The 18,126-nt window shown below is 55.0% G+C and overlaps 2 protein-coding genes across 2 annotated transcripts; one reads left to right on the forward strand and one right to left on the reverse strand.

Moving 5' to 3' along the window:
* Nucleotides 1-342: 342 nt before the first annotated feature.
* PSMB4 (proteasome 20S subunit beta 4) lies at nucleotides 343-3,094 on the reverse strand. Its single transcript, XM_058821836.1, has 7 exons — nucleotides 2,940-3,094; nucleotides 2,298-2,504; nucleotides 1,614-1,760; nucleotides 1,391-1,472; nucleotides 1,128-1,250; nucleotides 699-787; nucleotides 343-469 (listed from the first exon to the last, which is right to left on the reverse strand). The coding sequence occupies exons 1-7, from the start codon at nucleotides 3,083-3,085 to the stop codon at nucleotides 457-459; spliced, it is 807 nt and encodes a 268-aa protein (XP_058677819.1). The 5' UTR covers nucleotides 3,086-3,094; the 3' UTR covers nucleotides 343-456.
* Nucleotides 3,095-8,445: 5,351 nt separating this feature from the next.
* On the forward strand, nucleotides 8,446-17,293 carry CGN (cingulin). The gene is made up of 19 exons (XM_058821715.1): nucleotides 8,446-9,423; nucleotides 9,739-9,830; nucleotides 10,110-10,179; nucleotides 10,369-10,460; nucleotides 10,891-11,005; nucleotides 11,316-11,495; nucleotides 11,818-11,966; nucleotides 12,131-12,263; nucleotides 12,400-12,462; nucleotides 12,691-12,822; nucleotides 13,010-13,162; nucleotides 13,581-13,751; nucleotides 13,849-14,010; nucleotides 14,219-14,308; nucleotides 14,779-14,862; nucleotides 15,374-15,495; nucleotides 15,803-15,911; nucleotides 16,334-16,497; nucleotides 16,756-17,293. The coding sequence occupies exons 1-19, from the start codon at nucleotides 8,446-8,448 to the stop codon at nucleotides 16,871-16,873; spliced, it is 3,177 nt and encodes a 1,058-aa protein (XP_058677698.1). The 3' UTR covers nucleotides 16,874-17,293.
* The last annotated feature ends 833 nt before the right edge of the window (nucleotides 17,294-18,126 follow it).

Genomic DNA, 18,126 nt, shown 5'->3' on the forward strand with positions numbered 1-18,126 from the left:
TTCTTTTAAGGAAAAGTTGGGAAAATGCTGCCAGAGGAATTTTGGGAATGGGGAGGGGAAAAGTTCCATTTTAATTGGATTTTTGTGGCTTCGAAAAATCCCTCCAGGTTTGGGATTTTGAGGAAAAATCCCATGGAATGCCCCAAAATCGTGGACAGGGTTTAGGGATTCCTGGGCTCCATCCCAGAAGGGCTTTTCCCACCTCAGAAATTCCACAATTTCGGTTAAAATTGGGATCTGGGGCCACAGCATCCACCCAGAATTCCAGAATTTCCTGAAATCTGTGTTTTCCAGGAGAATTCCCACAGTTTTTTGAGGATTCCCAAAGAACAAACACACAGATTGGTCTTAAACGATCGATTTTATTCCCAAAAAATGCCAGATTTGCCATTCCAGAGGGAAGGAAGGGATGGGATAAAAATGGGGATTTGACGAGGCCGGAGCAGCTCCTGGAGATCACTCGAAGCCTCTGCAAAACACAAAAAAGGGGACAAATGGGGAAAAAAGGGGAAAATGGGGGTTAGAGGGGCAGAAAAAACACCTGGATGTTCCTCAGGGAGCAGGAATTGTCACCCTGGATCTCAGAACACCTGGATATCCCTCTGGAATTCTCAATCCCGCTGTATCCAGGTGGGAATTACCTGGATGTCCCCAGAACCCCCGGAATTCCAAATCCCGACATTCCGGGTGGGAATTACCTGACCACGTGGGCGATGTCCCAGTTGGCCTCCAGGGTCAGGGGTCCCTCCAGCTCCACGCCCTTCTCTGTCACTGTGGCGACCTCGTACTGTGGGAAAAGCCCAGAATTCTTCAATTCCCACCCGGAATCCCACGAGAAAAACCCCGCAATTCCTCAATCCCAGTCCCGGGATTCCGTGGCAAAAACCCTGGGATTAGGATGGGTTTGGGGTGGATCCCATGGATTTGGGGATGGATTTTGGGGTGAATTCCCAGGGTTTTGGGATGGCCTTGGGATACAAACCCTATTAAAGGAGAGAGCATCCCTGTAGTAGAGCACCCTCAGGCAGCGCTCCAGCAGCTCCCAGGATTGGGATGGGTTTGGGGTGGATCCCACGTATCCCACAGATGTTGGGATGGGTTTTGGGGTGGATTCCTGGGATACAAACCCTGTTGAAGGAGCGAGCGTCCCTGTAGTAGAGCACTTTCAGGCAGCGCTCCAGCAGCTCCCGCGCCTCCTCCCGCGTCGGGAGCCGGTCCCGGTCCCGCTCCAGCTCCGCCCGCAGCAGCGGCTGCACACAGATTGGGAATAAAGGAAAAAACTAATTAAAATCACATCAAAAAATCAAAATATCAATTAAAAAATACGGAGCTAAAAAAGAAAAAAAATCAATAATTTAATGATGAAATAAAGACCCGAGCCCGGGCTCACCTGGGCCAGGTAAGCACCGAATCCTGTGGCCAACGACGGCGCCTCGTAGGCCACACCCAGCATGTCCACATAACCCAGGAAACTGCAGAACAACGGGGGGACAGTGAGAATACCCCGGGAACAGGGAATCCCCTTGGGGAAAGAGCAGGAAGCACCCCAGGAGAAAGGAATTTCCCTGGGAAGAAGGAGAAAGCCGCGGAGCTGCCAGCGCCGGGCTCCTCACCTCTCCCCGCCGTAGACGCCGGCGATGAGCACGGTGTTCCAGAGTGGGTTGATCTTGGAGCGCCGGTTGTACAGGACCCGCGTCAGCCACGAGTGCAGCGCCCGCGGGCTGTAGCTGTGCCCGTCCCCCAGCAGCTCCTCGTCGATCCTGAAATTCCAGGGAATTCCGGCCTTGGAGATCAGGGATTCAGGGATTGGAGAGCGGGGATTTGGGGATTGGAGAGTGGGGATTGGAGAGCAGGGATTCGGGGATTGGAGCAGAGCAAAAAATGCTGCTGAATCCAGGGATGGAATGCCAGGAAATTCATGGATTTGTGCTCAAAGAATTCCAAAGAATTCAGGGATTTTGTGCCCAAGGAATTCAGAGGAATTCAGGGATTTGTGTTCAAGGAATTCTGGGATCGGTGCTCAAGGAATTCCAGGATTGGAGCAGCGGAATTCTGGGGATTGGCGCACAGAAAAGATTGGGGATGGGAAATTCCCATATTCCCCTGGAATTCTGGGGTGGGGACTTTGCAGGAATCAGTCAAGGATTTGGAGATGGGAAATTCCCAAATCCCTGGGAATCAGCTGGGGATTGTGGGATGGGGAATCTCGGAATTCCCAAGACATTTTGGGCTGGGAATTCCCGGGAATTGATCTGGGATTTTGGGATGGGGAATTCCCAAATTCCTGGGAATCTTACACCATCTGCTCCAGGAGCTGCCGCAGGTGCTGGAAATCCGCCAGGTCCCCGGAGGCTCCAAGCACGGTGGAGTCGTTGACCTTGAGGAGCCGGGAGATGCCCCGGAACCGTGCCAGGGATCCAAAGGATCCCACCGTGTCTGCGGCCAGCATCACCCCCCCGGAGAACTTCAGCCCCAGCACCGACGTCCCGGTCACCATCGGGCTCCTGGCACACCGAGATCGGGGTCACACCAGTGTGGGTCCCAGTCACACCGCTCTGGGTCCCAGTAACACCAATCTGGGTCTCAGTCACTCCAGTTTGGGTCCCAGTCTCTCTGTTCTGCGCCCCCGGAGTCTCCCCGGCATTCCCGGATTTTCTGCCCCTTCCCTTTCCCCCTCCCCAGTACCCCCCAGTTCTCCTCCCAGTTCGCCCCCCCAGCCCTCAGAGACCCTCCCCAAATGCCCCCATTTCCCCTCCCCAAATCCCCTGAGTCTCCCCATTTTCCTGCCCCCTGACGGACCCCCCCAGTCTCCCCAGTTCCCCCTCAGTTCCTCCCCCCATCTCCCCCGGGACCCCCCCCCCCATCCCCCTCAGGACCCCCCACAGGACCCCCCACCCCCCCATCCCCCTCAGCCCTTCCCGCGCCCCCGCTGCCCTCACAGCGTGCGGCCGGCGGGCAGCGCGGCGGCCCCGATGCCGGTGCCCCGGGGAGCGATGTCGGTGTGTCCCAGAGCCCGGGGGATGTACGTTTGTCCCGGGGCCGGGCCCCCGGCCCAGAACGGCGGCGGCGCTGCCCCGACCTCCATCTTAGTCACGCCGCGATTGCGCCTGCGCCAAGGAAACGCGGTCTCTCCCCGCCACCGTAGAGTAGGCGTGGCTTCGCAGCCATCTTGAACGTGGCGAAAACACCGGCCGGTTCCCTCCTGAAGATGGCGGCACCGCCACGCGACGCAGCACCGGTGCGGCGATGGGCGGGGTTTGTCGTACGGGGCCGCGCCCATTGGGCGGGGTTTGTAGTTGCGCCGGCTAATCAGTGGCGATGGGCGGGGCCTGAGCGAAGGTAACAGGTTGCGGTGGCTGCGGCGGGAGCGGGCGGTGAGTGGGGGGGGGGACACCGGCAAACGGGGCCTGGGGACACCGGACACGGGCTGGGGACACCGGCAGGGGCTGGGGACACCGCACACGGCCTGGTGACACCGGACAGGGCTGTGGGAACATCGCAGAGGGATCTCGGGACATCGCACAGGGGCTGGGGACATCGGACAGGGGTGTGGGGACACCGGACAGGGGCCGGTGGCACGGGAGGGCGTCCTGCCCCCTGGGCGGGGGGCTTGGTGACACCGGACAGGGCGCTGGGGACACCCGGCAGGGCGCTGGTGGCACGAGAGGGAGGGCTGGTGGCACGGGACAGGGCGCCGGTGACACCGGAGAGGGCGCTGGTGTCACCGGACAGGGTCTTGTCCCACCGGGCAGGGCGCTGGTGACACCGGAGGAGGCGCCGGTGACACCGGAGACGCTCGTGGAGGCACGGGAGAGGACACTGGTGGCACCGGGAGGGGACCTGGGGACGCGCAGAGGGCGTTGGTGGCACGGGACACGGTCCGGGTGACCCTGGAGGGGGTCTGGGTGACACGCAGAGGGGCCTGGACACACGGGACAGGGTCCCGCTGTCCCTTTGTGGTGTCCTGTCCCCAAGGAACGGATCCTGGTGTCCTTTAATGGGGTCCTGCCCTATGGAAAGGGGTCCCAGTGTCCCTTTTTGGGTCCTGCTGTCCCTTTGTAGGGTCCCAGTGTCCCTTTTTTGGGGTCCCAGCATCTCTTTTTGGGGTCCTGCTGTCCCTCTATGGGGTCCCAGTGTCTCTCTATGGGGTCCCGGTGTCCCTTTATGGGGTCCCAGTATCCCTTTATGGGGTCCTGGTGTCCCTATATGAGGTCCCGGTGTCCCTCTATGGGGTCCTGCTGTCCCTTTGTAGGGTCCCAGTGTCCCTTTTTGGGGTCCCGGTGTCCCTTTTTGGGGTCCTGCTGTCCCTCTATGGGGTCCCGGTGTCTCTTTTTGGGGTTCCGGTGTCCCTTTATGGGGTCCCGGTGTCCCTCTATGGGGTCCCGGTGTCCCTTTTTGGGGTCCTGTCCTGTGGGATCCCCTCAGAAAACCCTTCCCAACCTTTCAGGGCAGTGCAACTTCCGCCTTTTATCCCTTCGATATTTTGGGAAAAATCCAGGGGGATTTTTGGAGCCTCTTCCCAAATCCAGAGGATCCCCAATCCAGAGGATCACCAATCCAAGGGATTCCAAATCCAGGGGTTTTGTTCCTTTTTGTTCCGGGTTTTTGGGATCGCTCCGGGCATTCCCAGACTGGTCAGACCGGTTTGGGATCATCGGAATTCCCTTTCCCTGGGCAGGATTTGGGGTTTCACCTTTTCCCTGCGGCTTTTTGGGGCCAGGGAGGGAATTCCCGGGGGCAATGTGTGGGATTGAACTCGGGGCGAATTCCTCGGGGCGGGAATTTCGGGGTGAAATCCGGGATGGAATTCAGGGCAAGCCCAGAGTGACCCCAAACCCCGCAGGGATTTTGGTGTCCAGGGAATGGGATCGTTCCCGGTTATCCCAGGGAATGGGATCATTCTTGGCTATCCTGAGGAATGGGATCGTTCCCGGTTATCCCAAAGAAACGGGACCATTCCCTGTTATTCCAAGGGGATGGGATCGTTCCCGGTTATCCCAAAGGAACGGGACCATTCCCAGTTCTCCCAAAGGAATGGGATAATTCCCGGTTATCCCAAAGGAACGGGATCATTCCCTGTTATTCCGAGGGAATGGGGTCGTTCCCGGTTATCCCAAAGGAACGGGATCATTCCCGGTTGCCCCAAAGTTATGAGATCATTCCCAATTCCCCATTATCCTGAGGAACGCGATCATTCCCGGTTATCCCAAAGGAACGGGATCATTCCTGGTTGTCCTGAGGCTTTTCCGCTTTTCTGTGCTCGGGAATTTTATCCCGCGGGCTCTGGTTCCAAGGGCTCGATTTCCCTGGAAACCGACACCCGATGCCGCGCTGGGAGCGGGGTCGGGATTGCCCCGGGATTTCCCAGGATTTGGGGGCGATGGTTGACCTGGGAACTTTGCCCAGGGCTGGGCTGGGATTCAGGAATTCAGCTCCTGGGGGATGATCCTAATCCCGAACATTCCTGATCACAAATGTCCCGATCCCAAATGAAAATCCCTCTCCCAAGCCTTTTCCTAGGGGAAAGATCCCATGCCCGACCCTTTTTCCGGGTGAAAATTCCCATTTTTCCAGCTGTAATTCCCTCTCCCCCCTCGATCTCCGCCCCTGCCCGGTTTCGGGTTCCCAGGAAAACGGGAAAAACTGGAAAATCCGGAAAAGCCGCTCCCGGTTTTTGGGCGCGGCTCCAAATCCCCGGACTTTGGCCCCAAACAACGCCCGGGGGAGGAGCCGAGGGTGGAATTTTGGGAGAGATAAAAAAAAATTCCCCCTGGAGGCAAAAAAACCCTGGGATGGTTTGGGATAATTAATTTGGGATGGTTTGGGATAATTAATTTGGGATAATTTGAGATAATTTATGATCATTTAGGATCACTTGGGATAATTAATTTGGGATCATTTGAGATAATTCAGGAATTCTTTGGATTATTTGGAACTCAATTTGGGCCCCAGGGACTCGGGAATGGGGCAGAATTTTAGGAAAATGAAGCAGAATTTTGGGAAAACCTCTCTGGGGCCATTCTAAGTATTGGGAAGATCCCAACCCAGCAATTTTGGGTATATTTTGGGAAAATTTGGGATTTTTTTCCTTCCTTTCCCACCATTGACCAGCCGGATTTTTCCCTCCCTTTCTCCATTTTCAAAATCCCAAAATCCCTTTTCCTCTTTCAGGAAGAGGGGAAAAAACCCTGGAAAAGGAACTCCAGTTTCATTTTTTTTCCCAGATTTTCCGGCCACTCTGGGAATTACAAAACGGCTTTTTCTGGGTCGGAGCCACAAAGGCTCTTTGTGCTTCCCTGGATCCCGGCCAGCCAGAAAATTCCCAAAATTCCGCCCTTCCAAAGGGGCCGGGATGGCCCCTCCTGATTTTTCCCGACCCCATTCCCAGGGAAACTCCCATTTTTGGGTTTTTTTAGGCCCTAAATTCCCTTTTCTGCTTTTTTTCCCTCTGGTTTTCCAGGGAAATCCCCAAAATTCTGGTTTTTCTCAGCCCCAAAATTTGCATTTTCCTGCTTTTCCCCCATTTTTTCAGGCCCAAAATTCCCTTTTCCCATTTTCTTTCCTTTCAGTTTTCCAGTGAAATCCTGGAAATCCTGGGAGACCAAAGGAGCAATTCCTGCCCCAGATTTCCTCATTTTGGGAATATCTGATCCTCTCCCGAATTTCTGGAAAATCCAAATCCTCTCCCAGTTTTCTGACCCTCTCCCGTTCCCGGTTTTTCCGGAGCCATCTGGGGACATTCCCAACCCCCTCCCCCCCCCATGGATTCTCCACCTGCTCCAGGATGGATCCAAGGGTTGGGGATGGATTCGGGGATTTGGGATGGATCCAAGGGTTGGGGATGGATTCGGGAATTTGGGATGGATCCAAGGGTTGGGGATGGATCCCAGCCCTTCCCGGTGATCCCGACCCCTCCTGGCCTTTCCAGAGCTCTTCCCTGGATCCCGGAATTCCCATCGGGATCGCTCCCGGCCCCGCCCCGGGCCCGCCCCCGCTGCCCTTTGGCCACCTGGAAAAATTCCCGATTTTCCGCCGGTGCTGCTCCCTGCTCAGGTCGGTGCCTGGATTTCCTACATTTCCTGGATCCCGGGGCTTTGGGAATTGGGGGATTCCACTCCCAGGATCCTTCCCCTGAAATTCCAGGGATTTTGAGATTCCTGGGATTTGTGGTGATACCGAAGGGACGGCATGATTTGGGGATTTGGGGGTTCGGGAATTTAGGGACTCGGGAATTCGGGGATTTAGAGATTCGGGAATTCCGCTCCCAGGATCCTTCCCTTGCCATTTTAGGGATTTGTGGGGATTCCGGAGGGGCAGCAGGATTTGGCCCGGGATCCTTTTCCCCACTCCCATCCCACGCTCAACTCAGTCCCTTTGGGTTTTTTAGGATTCTCCTGAGACTTCAGACCCATCCTGGCATCCCCAAATCCCCAAAATCCCAACAAACATCCCCCAAATCCCAACAAACATCCCCAAATCCCAACAAACATCCCCAAATCCTTAACAAACATCCCAAAATCCCAACAAACATCCCCAAATCCCAACAAACATCCCCAAATCCCCTTCCCACTCTCATTCCGCAGCTCCTCGCGTCATTCCCGCGAAAAAAACTCCCGAATTTGGGGTAGAATCACGGCTTTTCCAACCCGAAATTTCCGATCTTTTTCCCAGCCGCGGCTGCCCCCGGGAAAAAATCCCGGGATTTGGGGCCGATTCGGGGCGGGCTCGCGGCTTCTCCGTCCCGAAATTCCCGATTTTTTTTTTACCGGGGCTTCCAGAGGATTTCTGGGATCGAGGGCGGGGGGAGGTTCCGTCCTCGCGCTGCTCCCAAAATGCCACCACTCGTCCGAATAAACCGGGAAAAAAACTGGGAAAAGACCCGGGAACATCAGGGGAAACGGGAAAAAAGGGGGGAGGGAAAGGGGAAGCAAGTGAAAAAAGAGGGAAAATGGGGAACGCCGAGGAAAAAATAGGGAAATCGGAGAAAAAACAGGAAAAAACGGGGAGAAAAGGGGGAAAAGCGCATAAAAAATGGGGAAAACTGGGAAAAAATGGGGAAAAAGAGGGAAACCTGAAATAGAATGTGGAAACTGGGAAAACCGGGGGGGAAAAGCGGGAAAAAAGAGGAAAAGCAGGGAGGAAAAAACCGTGATAAAATGGGGGAAAACCGGCGAAAAACGGGGGCGGGGGAAGGGGAAAATGGGGGAAAAAAGGCGAAAAAGGGGGGGGGGGGAAGAGGAAAACTGTGGGGGAAAACCGCAAAAAATGGGGGGAAAAGGAGGAAACCGGGGGGGGGGAGGGGGAAGGGCAAAAAACGGGGGGGGGGGGGGGGGGGGGGAAGGGGGAAACCGGTGAGAAAATGGGGAAAAATGCCAAAAACCGGGGAAAACCGAGGGAAACCCATTTCCCCCCGCCCCCTAAGGAGCCCGAATTCGGCCCGGCTCCATGGCGGAGCAGCCGCTGGACCACGGCGTCCAGATCCGCTTCATCAGCGACCTGCGGGAGCCGCGGCGCCCCCCGCGCTCCTCCCGCGGCCGCGGCGGCTCCTACGGCGTGGCCGTGCGCGTCCAGGGCATCGCCGGGCAGCCCTTCGTGGTGCTCAACAGCGGCCAGCGCGGCGGCGACAGCTTCGGCGTGCAGATCAGAGGGGGGCACCCCGAACCGCCCCCGAGCGCCCCCAAAACCCGGCCCCACAGCGGCTCCGAGGAGGAGGAGGGGGAGACCTGGGATGGGGGGATGCGCGGGGGGCGCGGGTTTTCGGAGCAGGAGGATTCAGGGGGATCTCGGGGGCTCCCAAAAGTTTTGGAGAAGGAGTTGGGGGGAGTTCAGGGGGTCCCAAGATTTTCAGAGCAGGAAGGTTCAGGGGGGTCGCGGGGGGTCCCCAGATCCTGGGATGAGGAGCTGAGCAAGGTCCCCAAATCTTCGGATCAGGAAATTCCGGGGGGATCCAGGGGGGTCCCCAAATCCTGGGATGAAGAAACTTCGGGGCGGCCTCGGGGGATCCCAAAATTCTCGGATCAGGACCCGGGAAGGTCCCGGGGTGCCCCAAAATCCTCGGATCAGCACCTGAAAGTCTCCAAACCCTCGGAGGAGCTGCGCCGATCCCAATCGCACGGGGACCTCAGCGCGCCTTTTCCCAAGAGCGGGGAAACACCGGGAAAAAGGGATGCGGAAATTCCCAAAATTCCTGGGGATGTGGACACGGAGCCGCTGCGCTCCGTGGATTCCTTGATCACCAAATTCGACGGGAATTTGCCCCGCGGGCGAGCGGCGCGGAGGTTCCGCGGTCCCGGGGCGGCTCCGAGGAAGCGCTCGCAGAGTTTGGATGCGCGGAGTTCCCGGGAATCCGCCCCGATCCCGCCCCAAATTCCCCAAATTCCCGGCGGGTTTGGGGGCGTGGAGGAGCAGAGCGTGGAGATGCAGGTATCTGGGGGGGAATTCCTCAAAAAGTGGGGTTTTTTTTCCTAAAAAATGGGGGCTTTACATGAAAATTGGGTTTTTTCCTAAAAAATTTTTTCCTATAAAATTTAAGGCGTTTTCCCATTAAATTTGGGGGGGTTTTACCTGTAAAATTGGGAGCTTTTTCCCCATTAAATGTGGGTTATTTTCCTATGAAATTGTGGTTTTCCCCCATAAAATAATGGTTTTTTTCCTATAAAATTTGGGGTTTTTCCACCCTCTGGAACGTGGGATTTGGGGTTTTTTGTTGGAATTGAGCGTTTTTGTTCCCTCCTGAAGCTGAAATCCACCCCGGACCTGCTGCGGGACCAGCGGGAATTGGGGGGTGGCGAAAACCCCACCGAGCTCATCTACAGCATCCTAAAGGAGGGGTGAGCCCCCACAACACCCCAAAAATAGCCTCAAATTCCCCAAAAACAGCCCCAAAAGTCCCCCAAATCCCCCTGAATTTCTCCCAAATGCCACAAAATCCCCTCGAGACTTCCCTAAAATTCACCAAAATCCCCTGAAAGTGCCCTAAAATTCCCACTCCATGACCCCAATTCCCCCAAATTCGGGATTTGGGGGGATCCAGCAGCAATTCCTGCCTTTCCCTTTTCCCATGACCCCGTTCCCAATTATTTTCCCCCAAAATCTGACCCCAAATCCAGGAGTTCCGAGAGCGAAATTTCCCTGAAAAGGAAAACCTCGAGGCTGCTGGGAAAATTCCAGGAGCTGGCGGTGAGTGGGAAAACTCCAGGGCTTTTGTGGTTTGGGAATTGGAGTTTGGGATTTGGGGTTTGGGATTTGGGATTTGGAGTTTGGGACGGATTTGGGATTTGGGATGGATTTGGGATTTGGGATGGGTTTGGGGTTTGGGATTATAGGACGGGATGTCACCAACATCCCAAATGTTTCCATATGTCCCAGACTTCCATGGTGGCTCCAGACTCGCCGCAATCCCAAATCCTGCGGGAGGCCCTGGACCGCAAATCCCAGGAGCTGCAGCGGAGCCAGGCCCAGTAATGGGGGGATGGGTTTGGGGTCACCCCCATTGTCCCTTTGGGGTCACCCCCAGGGGTTTGAGGTCCCCTAAAGTGTTGGGGGCAGGTTTGGGGTGACCCTTTGGAGTTTGGGGTCACTCCTGGTGTCCCTTTGGGGTTTGCGGTCCCCTAAAGGGTCGGGGGCAGTCTTGGGTGGCACTTTGGGGTTTGAGGTCACTGTGGGTCCCCCTTTGTCCCTTTTGGGGTTTGGGGCCCAAAGACCCTTTCAAGACCCTCTAGACCTCCTTTAATCCCCCCCAAACCTCCCCTAATTCCACCTAACTCCCCCCAAATCCCCTCTGAGCCTTAAAAAAACTACAGGAACCATTTATTTCCCCCAGAAAACCCCAATTAGCTTCGATTTCCCCCATTAACTCCTGATTTGCCCCGTTAACCCTTCATTGCCCAGGCTGAGCGAGCTGAGAGCTGCCAAGGAGGCGCTGGAGGCACGGCTGGGCCACCTTGAGGGGCAGCTGCTGGCCACCGATCCCAAAAGTGACCCCGACACACAGGACCTCTACCAGGTACCCCTAAAAACCTCAAAAATGGGGAAAAAAAAAACCCACAAAAAAAAACCCCACAAAAAAAAGCTCTAAAAACCTCAAAATGAGAAAAATCCCAGTAAGAACCACACAAAAAAACCCCCAAAACCAAAGCCCCAAATCCCAAATTTCCCGTTCCCAGGAGCTTTTGCGGGTTTTTCCACCCCCAAATCCCGTTTTCCCCGTTGTCAGGAGGTTTTGGGGTTTTTCCACATCCCAAATCCCAAATTTCCCGTTCCCAGGATGTTTTGGGGTTTGCCCATGTCCCAAATCCCGGTTTTCCCGTTGCCAGGAGCTGCAGGAGTGCCGGGAGCAGCTGCAGGAGGTTCTGGGGTCGCGGCGGCGCCAGGAGCGGGAGCTGCAGGCGCTCAAGGGGGCCCTGAAGGCCGAGGTGGCCGCTCACGATTCCGACCTGGAGCGGCTCCGGGGGGAGATGGAGGCGATCCGGGCGGAGACGGAGCGGGTCTCGGAGGTGGGAATGCGGGACGGGAATTTGGGATGGGAATGCGGGACGGGAATTTGGGGTGGGAATTTGGGACTGGAACTCGGAATGGCGCTGGGAATCCCAGGCTTTTCCCCATATTCTGAACCTCTAGAATGGGGAGAAAAAAATGGGAAAAAAACCCCAGTGGAACGTGGGAAAAATTGGGAAAAATCCCTCTGGCATGGGGGGAAAAATTGGGAAAAAACCCCTCTGGAGTTTCCACGGACTCAGCGCCGATTCCACGGATATTTTGGCTCGGATTCCCGGGGAAATTTTTTTTTCCTGGGGGAATCTTGTCAATTCCTTGCAGGAGAAATCCAGCCTGGAGCAGGAACGGGAAAATTTGGGAATGCAGCTCCGGAATCTGCGGCGGGAGCTGGAGGAGAGCACGGAGGAGACAGAGCAGTGGCGGGAAATGTTCCAGAAAAACAAGGAAGAGCTCCGGAATTCCAAGCAGGAGTGAGTCCCAGAGCCTGGGGTGATCTGAAATTTGGGATTTTCTGGGATTTTCCGAGATTTTCCAAGATTTTAATGATTTTCCACTCCAAATCCCAACAAAACAGGGTTGGAGATTTTGGGATGGAGGGAATGTTGGAATGTTGGGAATTGTTGGGGTTTTCCAGGCTGCTGCAGGCGCGGCTGGAGCGGGAGGAGTTGGAGGAAGAGTTCCGGGAGCTCCAGGAGCGATTCCAGGCGGCGCGGGAGGATCGGGACCGAGCCCGGAGCGACCCCCAGGAGATGGAAAAGCTCCGGAAGGTGCGAGAAATCCGGGAAGTTTTATCCCAAAATTCAGGATTTTTCCGCCCTGATTTGTGACTTTTTTTTGGCTTAAATTTGGGATTTTTCCCCAAAAATCCATTATTTTTTCTCTAAAATTTGGGATTTTTCTCAGGAACTGGAGCAGGCCCGGAAGGATCTGCAAAGGCTCCGGGGGGAGCGGGACGAGGCTGCTCAGGTAAGGGGGAGAAATCCCAGAAATTGGAAATTTTCTGGAAATTTTTGGGACTTTTCGGAATTTGGGGTCCCAGATTTGCTCATTGTGGGCTCAGCCAAAATTATCCCAAAAAATTAAAAAGAATTCCTACAAAATCCCCCCCAAAAGCCTTCAAAATAAAAATAATTCCTCGAGAATCCCCCAAAATTAAAAAAAAAAATCCCCAAAATCCCCCCTGGATCCCCCAAGGCCCAGATTTCCCTGGAATCAGCGCTGGAGGCGTCGGTGGAGGCGCGGAAAGTTCTGGAATCGCGGCTGGAGGAATCCCAAGATCAGCGGGAAAACTGGGAACGGCTCCAGGAGAAAGTGGCCGAACTGGAGGTGCTGGGAATTCCCAAAACCCCAAACTGGTGGGGCTGGGAATTCCCAAAAACCCAAAGAAAAATCCCAAAAAATCGCAAAATATCCCCCACCCAAAAATCCCCAAAAATCCCTAAATCATCCCAAAATCCCCCAAAACCCCAAAAAGCCCCAAAAGATCCCCAAAATGCGGCGGTGTCTGTGGCAGGCGGAGCGCGCGGCGCTAGCCGAGTCGCTGGGATCCGGCGCGGAGCGGGAGCGGGATTTGGGATCGCGCCTGGAGCAATCCCAGCGGGAGCTGCGGGATTTGGGATCGGCCCTGAGCGAGGAGCGGCGCCGGCGGGACCGGCTCAGCCAGGAGGTGCGGGAATTCCCGGAATCCCGGCGGCTTTCGTGGGATTTTGGGGTTTTTTGTGAATTACTGGGGGTTTTTGGAGGGGTTCTTTCATGGAATTGTGGGGTTTCCCTGCGGGATTTGGGATCGGCTCCGGTGGGATCGGCTCAGTCAGGAGGTGTGCGGAAAGATTCCAGGGATTTTCATGGAATTTCGGGGGTTTTTCATTGAATTTCAGAGGATTTTGTGGCATTTTGGAGTGGGGTTTTTTGGGGGAATCTGAGGGGAATTTGGTTTTTTTTTCATTGAATTCTGGGGGTTTTCCATGGTATTTTCAGCTTTTTTCATGGAATGCTGGGATTTCCACCCCCCCAAAATTTCCACCCAGATCCCAGTTTTGGCACCATCCCACAAAATTCCCAATCCCAAAAGTCCTGTTTTCCAGCTGGAGCAGATGACGGCGGAATCTCAGAGCTCCCTGGCCTCGCTCCGATCCCAACTGGAAGAATTCCAGGAAAAATCCCGGCGGGAACTCACGGATTCCCAAAAAATTGCCCAAGACCGTGAGGCTGAGGCAGAAAAATTCCAACAGAACCTCGGGAAGCTCCAGGACGAGGTTTGTTGGGAATCAGAGCTGAGTTTTGCAGGAATTCTGTGGATTTTTTGGGAAAATCCGGCCGAGAGTTTGGGTAATGTTGGGGTTTTTCCGGCAGGTTTCCCGGCTGAAGGAGACGATCCAGGAAAACCGGGAAGAGCGGGATCGGATCCTGCTGGACAAGGAGCTGCTGCTGCAGAGGCTCCAGGAGCTGGAGCAGGACCTGGAAAATCGGAAGCGATCCCAGGAAGAGCGAGCTCGGCATTCCAAGGCGCTGGAGGTGGGGATTCCTGAAAAAAAAAAACCAAAAAAACCTGAAAATTATCCAAGAAATGGAAAAAAATTTCCAATATCACTCCCAGAAAATTCCTCCTAAAAATAATGGAAAATTCCTAAAGAATTCCCAGAAGATTCCCAGAAATTTCCCCCCAAATTTTTCCAAAATTCCCAGAAAATTCCCTAGAAATTCCATCCCAAATTCCCATCAGGAAAAATCCAAACGTCTGGAATTGGAGCTGGACGAGGAGCGGAGCTCGGTGGAGCTGCTGAGCGAGCGGGTGACCCGGAGCCGGGATCAGGTAAAATTCAGGGAATTTTGGGAATTCTTATCTTGGCAAAAATTGAATTCTCCTGGAATTCCAACCCCTCCCCCCGCCCCCAAGGACCCAGCTGAAAATTATAACTGGGAATTGTTAGTTGGGGCGGGAATGGGGATTTAAAGAGGTTGGGAAAAGGGATAAAGAATTCCCAAAGGAATTCCCAATTTTTGATGTTTGGGTGGGAATGTGGGGATTAAATCCCAATGAATTCTGGGTTTTTCCCAAACTTTATTCCCTCCTTTTTCTACAAAAATTCCAAGGCATAAATGGGGCATAAAATGGGAATTTTTCCCAATTTTTCCAGCTGGGAATAATCCCAGGGATCCTTTTCCCACAATTCCTGGAGAAACCCAGCGCATCTGCTGATCCCATTCCTGAAATCCATGGGAAAGTCCATGGAAATCCATGGAACATCCTGGAAATTCGTGGTTTTTCGGGTTTGTTCCCAGATCGAGCAGCTGCGGGCGGAGCTGCTCCAGGAACGTTCGAGCCGCCAGGACCTGGAATGTGACAAATCCTCCCTGGAGCGCCAGGTGCGGGAAATCCCCGGAAAATCCCGGAAAAATTCCCAGGAAAAACCCCTGGATCCAGCCTCGAATCCTGGTGGGAATGGCCATATGGGAACCCAGATTTCAGGAGGAATTCTGGGAAAAGAATCCTTGGGAATGGGGTCATGATTCCAAAGAGTTTTCCCAGTTTTTTCCTGCTTTTTTCCTGCTTTTTCAGTTTTTTTTTTTTTTTTCCTGTTTTTTTTCCTGTTTTTTTTCCAGCTTTTCCTGCTTTTCCTGCTTTTCCCAGTCCCAACTTCTGGGGTTCTCTGCCCTCTCCCAGGGTGTTTTCCCTGCAGTATTCCAACAGAATTCCCACTTTTCCTGTGCAGAATTCCCACTTTTCCTCACAGACAAGTCCCAGAATTCCCACTTTCCCCCACCTTCCTGACTCCTGGAATCCTGCAAAGAATTCCCGGAATTCCTCCCCATTGGGAAACTTGGCAAAACCGGGAAGAGCCCCGGGATCAGGGGGATTTTTGGGAATTTTTCCCAGAACAAGGAGCTGAAGAACCGGCTGGCCGCTTCCGAGGGGCAGCAGCGACCCGGGAACAGCCGCAATTCCCAGCTGGAATCGCAGCTGGAAGAGCTCCGGGAGCAGCTCCAGGCCGAGGAGAGGTGCCCGATCCCAAATCCCAAATTTTTCCAATCCCAATTCTTACATTTTCCATAATACCAAATCCCATTTCCCAATTCCCAAATCTCAAATCCCAATTCCCAAATTTTTCCATAATCCCTAATCCCTTAAAAATCCCCCCAAAAAATCCTTGAAAATTCTTTACCAGTTCCTGAAAATTGCTTAAAAATTCCTTAAAAATCCTTTACATCCCTGGAATTCCTTAAAATCCCATAAAGATCTGTCGAAATCCCACTCCCAGGACTCTCCAAAGGGCGGGGAATCCATGGAATTCCCATTTTTCCACAGGGAGAAGAGCGTCCTGCTCTCGTCCAACCGGAAGCTGGAGCGGAAAATCAAGGAATTGTCGCTGCAGCTGGACGAGGAGCGGCAGAGCAGCAGCAACCAAAGGGACCAGGTGGGGCTGGAGTTCCTGGAATTCCATGGAAAAACCTGGGCTAGGATCCAGGATTTATCCCAAAAATCCCATCTGAGTCATGACAGGGAATCCTGAAATGGTTTGGGCTGGTAAAGATCCCAAACATCCTTAAAAAACCCATAAAAATCTGAGGCCAGTGACATTCCCACCATCTCGGGGGTGGGGAACCCTTGGAAAAAATGGAGCTTGGATCCTGAAAATCCCTAAAATCCCAACCAAGGAATTCCTGGAGTGATTTGGGATGGAAAAACAACCCCAAAATCCTGAAAAATTCCTTTAAAATCCCTAAAAAAAGCTCTAAAATCCTTAAAAATTTGAGGCCAAGGCCAGGCCTGGGCACCCCAGGATTCTCCCATAATTCCCAAATCCCAAATCTGACCCTGAATCCCGGGAATTCCCAGCTGAGCCTGCGGGTGAAGGCCCTGAAGCGCCAGGTGGACGAATCCGAGGAGGAAATCGAGCGCTTGGAAAACGCCCGGAAAAAATCCCAGCGGGAGCTGGAGGAGCAGCAGGAGCTCAACGAGCAGCTCCAGCGGCGCCTGAAATCCATGGAAAAGGAGGCCTGGTAAGGAATTCCCAGGTGGAAAATTCCAGAATCCATGGGAAAGGTCCCTAAACCCATGGAAAGGTCCCAAGCCCATGGGAAAACCCCAAATCTCAAGGAAAAAGTCCTAAATTCATGGGAAATGGTCGAAATCCATGGAAAAGGAGGCCTGGTTAGGGAACTGTGGTTTGGAAAAGGCCGGAATTCCATGGGAGAGGCCAGGAATTCCATGGAAGTGGCTGGGAATTCCATGGGAAAGGCTGGAATTTTCCCCCGCAGGCGCCGCGCCGTGGACTCGGCGCTGCAAGACGAGCGGCTGAGCTCGGATGAGGAATTCGGGTCCGCAGCCATCGCCTCCCTCCTGAGCGAGGCCAACCTGCAGGCCAGCTCCTGCTGAGCCCGGGAGGGAATGCCGGGAATGCTGGAGTCATCATCATCATCATCATCATCGTCATCGTCATTGAGGCTGGGATCGCTTCCAGGATCGGTCCCATCCTGGGACCGGTTCCGGGCTCATCCCTGGGATCAGCCTCCTCCTGCTGATTCCCGGTAATTCTGGAGCTGGGATCGAGTCTGGAATTCCGGCCGGGATCAGCCCCGGGCTGCGGCTGCTCCATAGGAAAAAATTCCCAAAGCAAGGACATGAAGGAAAAACAGCCGGGACCCCTGTGGGAATCCTGGGATTTCTGGGGATTTTCAGGGATTTCCCATCTCCTGAGGACACTTTATAGGAACCCTGGGATTTCCCCATTCCAGGAATTTTTGTTCCCACTTGCTCCCGAAGATATTTGGAATAAAATCCAGCGGTTTAAGGGCAGCAGGGTCTGGAATTTTTGGGAATTCTGGATGGGAATTCTAGGTGGGAATGTTCAGGAATGTTCAGGAATTCTGGGTGGGAAATTCTTGGGAATTTTGGGGAATTCTGGGTGGTATTTGGGAATTCTGGGTGGGAATTCTCAGGTGCCACCTCTGTCCCCCGGTGTCCCCCGGTGTCCCTGTGCCACCACCCCTGCGGGGCCGTGCCCGGGGCCGTCCCGCGCCTGCACAGGTGACACCGCGATGTCCCCAGCGGGTGGCCCTGGAGCCACCCCTGTCCCCTGCGGCCGCCTCCGGCCGTGTCCCCTGCGGTCACTGCGTGCCCCCCGCCCCGGAAGGGCCCCGCCCGCTGTCCCCGCAGGTGCCACCGCTGTCCCCTGCTGTCCCCACCCCGGAAGGGCCGTGCCCACGCAGGTGGCACCGGCGTGTCCCCAGCAGGTGCCACCGCTGTCCCCTGCGGTCACCGTGTGGTCACCGCCCAGGGAGGAGCCACCGCTGCCGCCGCCTCTGTCCCCCCCTCGTGTCCCCTGCAGGTGCCACCTCTGGTATCCCCTGTGGCCACCACGCGCGGAGGGCCGTGCCAGCCCCTGCAGGTGCCCCCGGTGTCCCCCGGTGTCCCCACCCCGGAAGGGCCGTGCCCGGTGCCCTCGGAGGTGCCCCCGGACCGGCCCGACCAGTCCCGCGCTGTCCCCACCCCTCCGTGCCTCAGTTTCCCCCGAGCCTTGGGGACATCCCGGGGACAGCGTGGCCGGAATTCCCAGTCCCTGAAATTTCCCGGGAATTCCCGATCTCCGCGGTTTTCTGGAATTCCCTGAAATTCCCCGGGATTGCTTG

This window comes from Ammospiza caudacuta, chromosome 30 (assembly GCF_027887145.1).
Source record: "Ammospiza caudacuta isolate bAmmCau1 chromosome 30, bAmmCau1.pri, whole genome shotgun sequence".
NCBI classification, from domain to species: Eukaryota; Metazoa; Chordata; class Aves; order Passeriformes; family Passerellidae; genus Ammospiza; species Ammospiza caudacuta.

Coding starts and splice junctions, on each gene's coding strand:
- PSMB4 (XM_058821836.1), bottom strand. CDS start 3,085: ATGGAGGTCGGGGCAGCGCCGCCGCCGTTCTGGGCCGGGGGCCCGGCC. Junction 1,473..1,613: donor GGCGTCTACGGCGGGGAGAG/GTGAGGAGCCCG, acceptor GTTGTTCTGCAG/TTTCCTGGGTTATGTGGACA. Junction 1,251..1,390: donor TCGGTGCTTACCTGGCCCAG/GTGAGCCCGGGC, acceptor ATCTGTGTGCAG/CCGCTGCTGCGGGCGGAGCT.
- CGN (XM_058821715.1), top strand. CDS start 8,446: ATGGCGGAGCAGCCGCTGGACCACGGCGTCCAGATCCGCTTCATCAGC. Junction 9,831..10,109: donor TACAGCATCCTAAAGGAGGG/GTGAGCCCCCAC, acceptor CCCCAAATCCAG/GAGTTCCGAGAGCGAAATTT. Junction 14,011..14,218: donor GGCATTCCAAGGCGCTGGAG/GTGGGGATTCCT, acceptor AATTCCCATCAG/GAAAAATCCAAACGTCTGGA.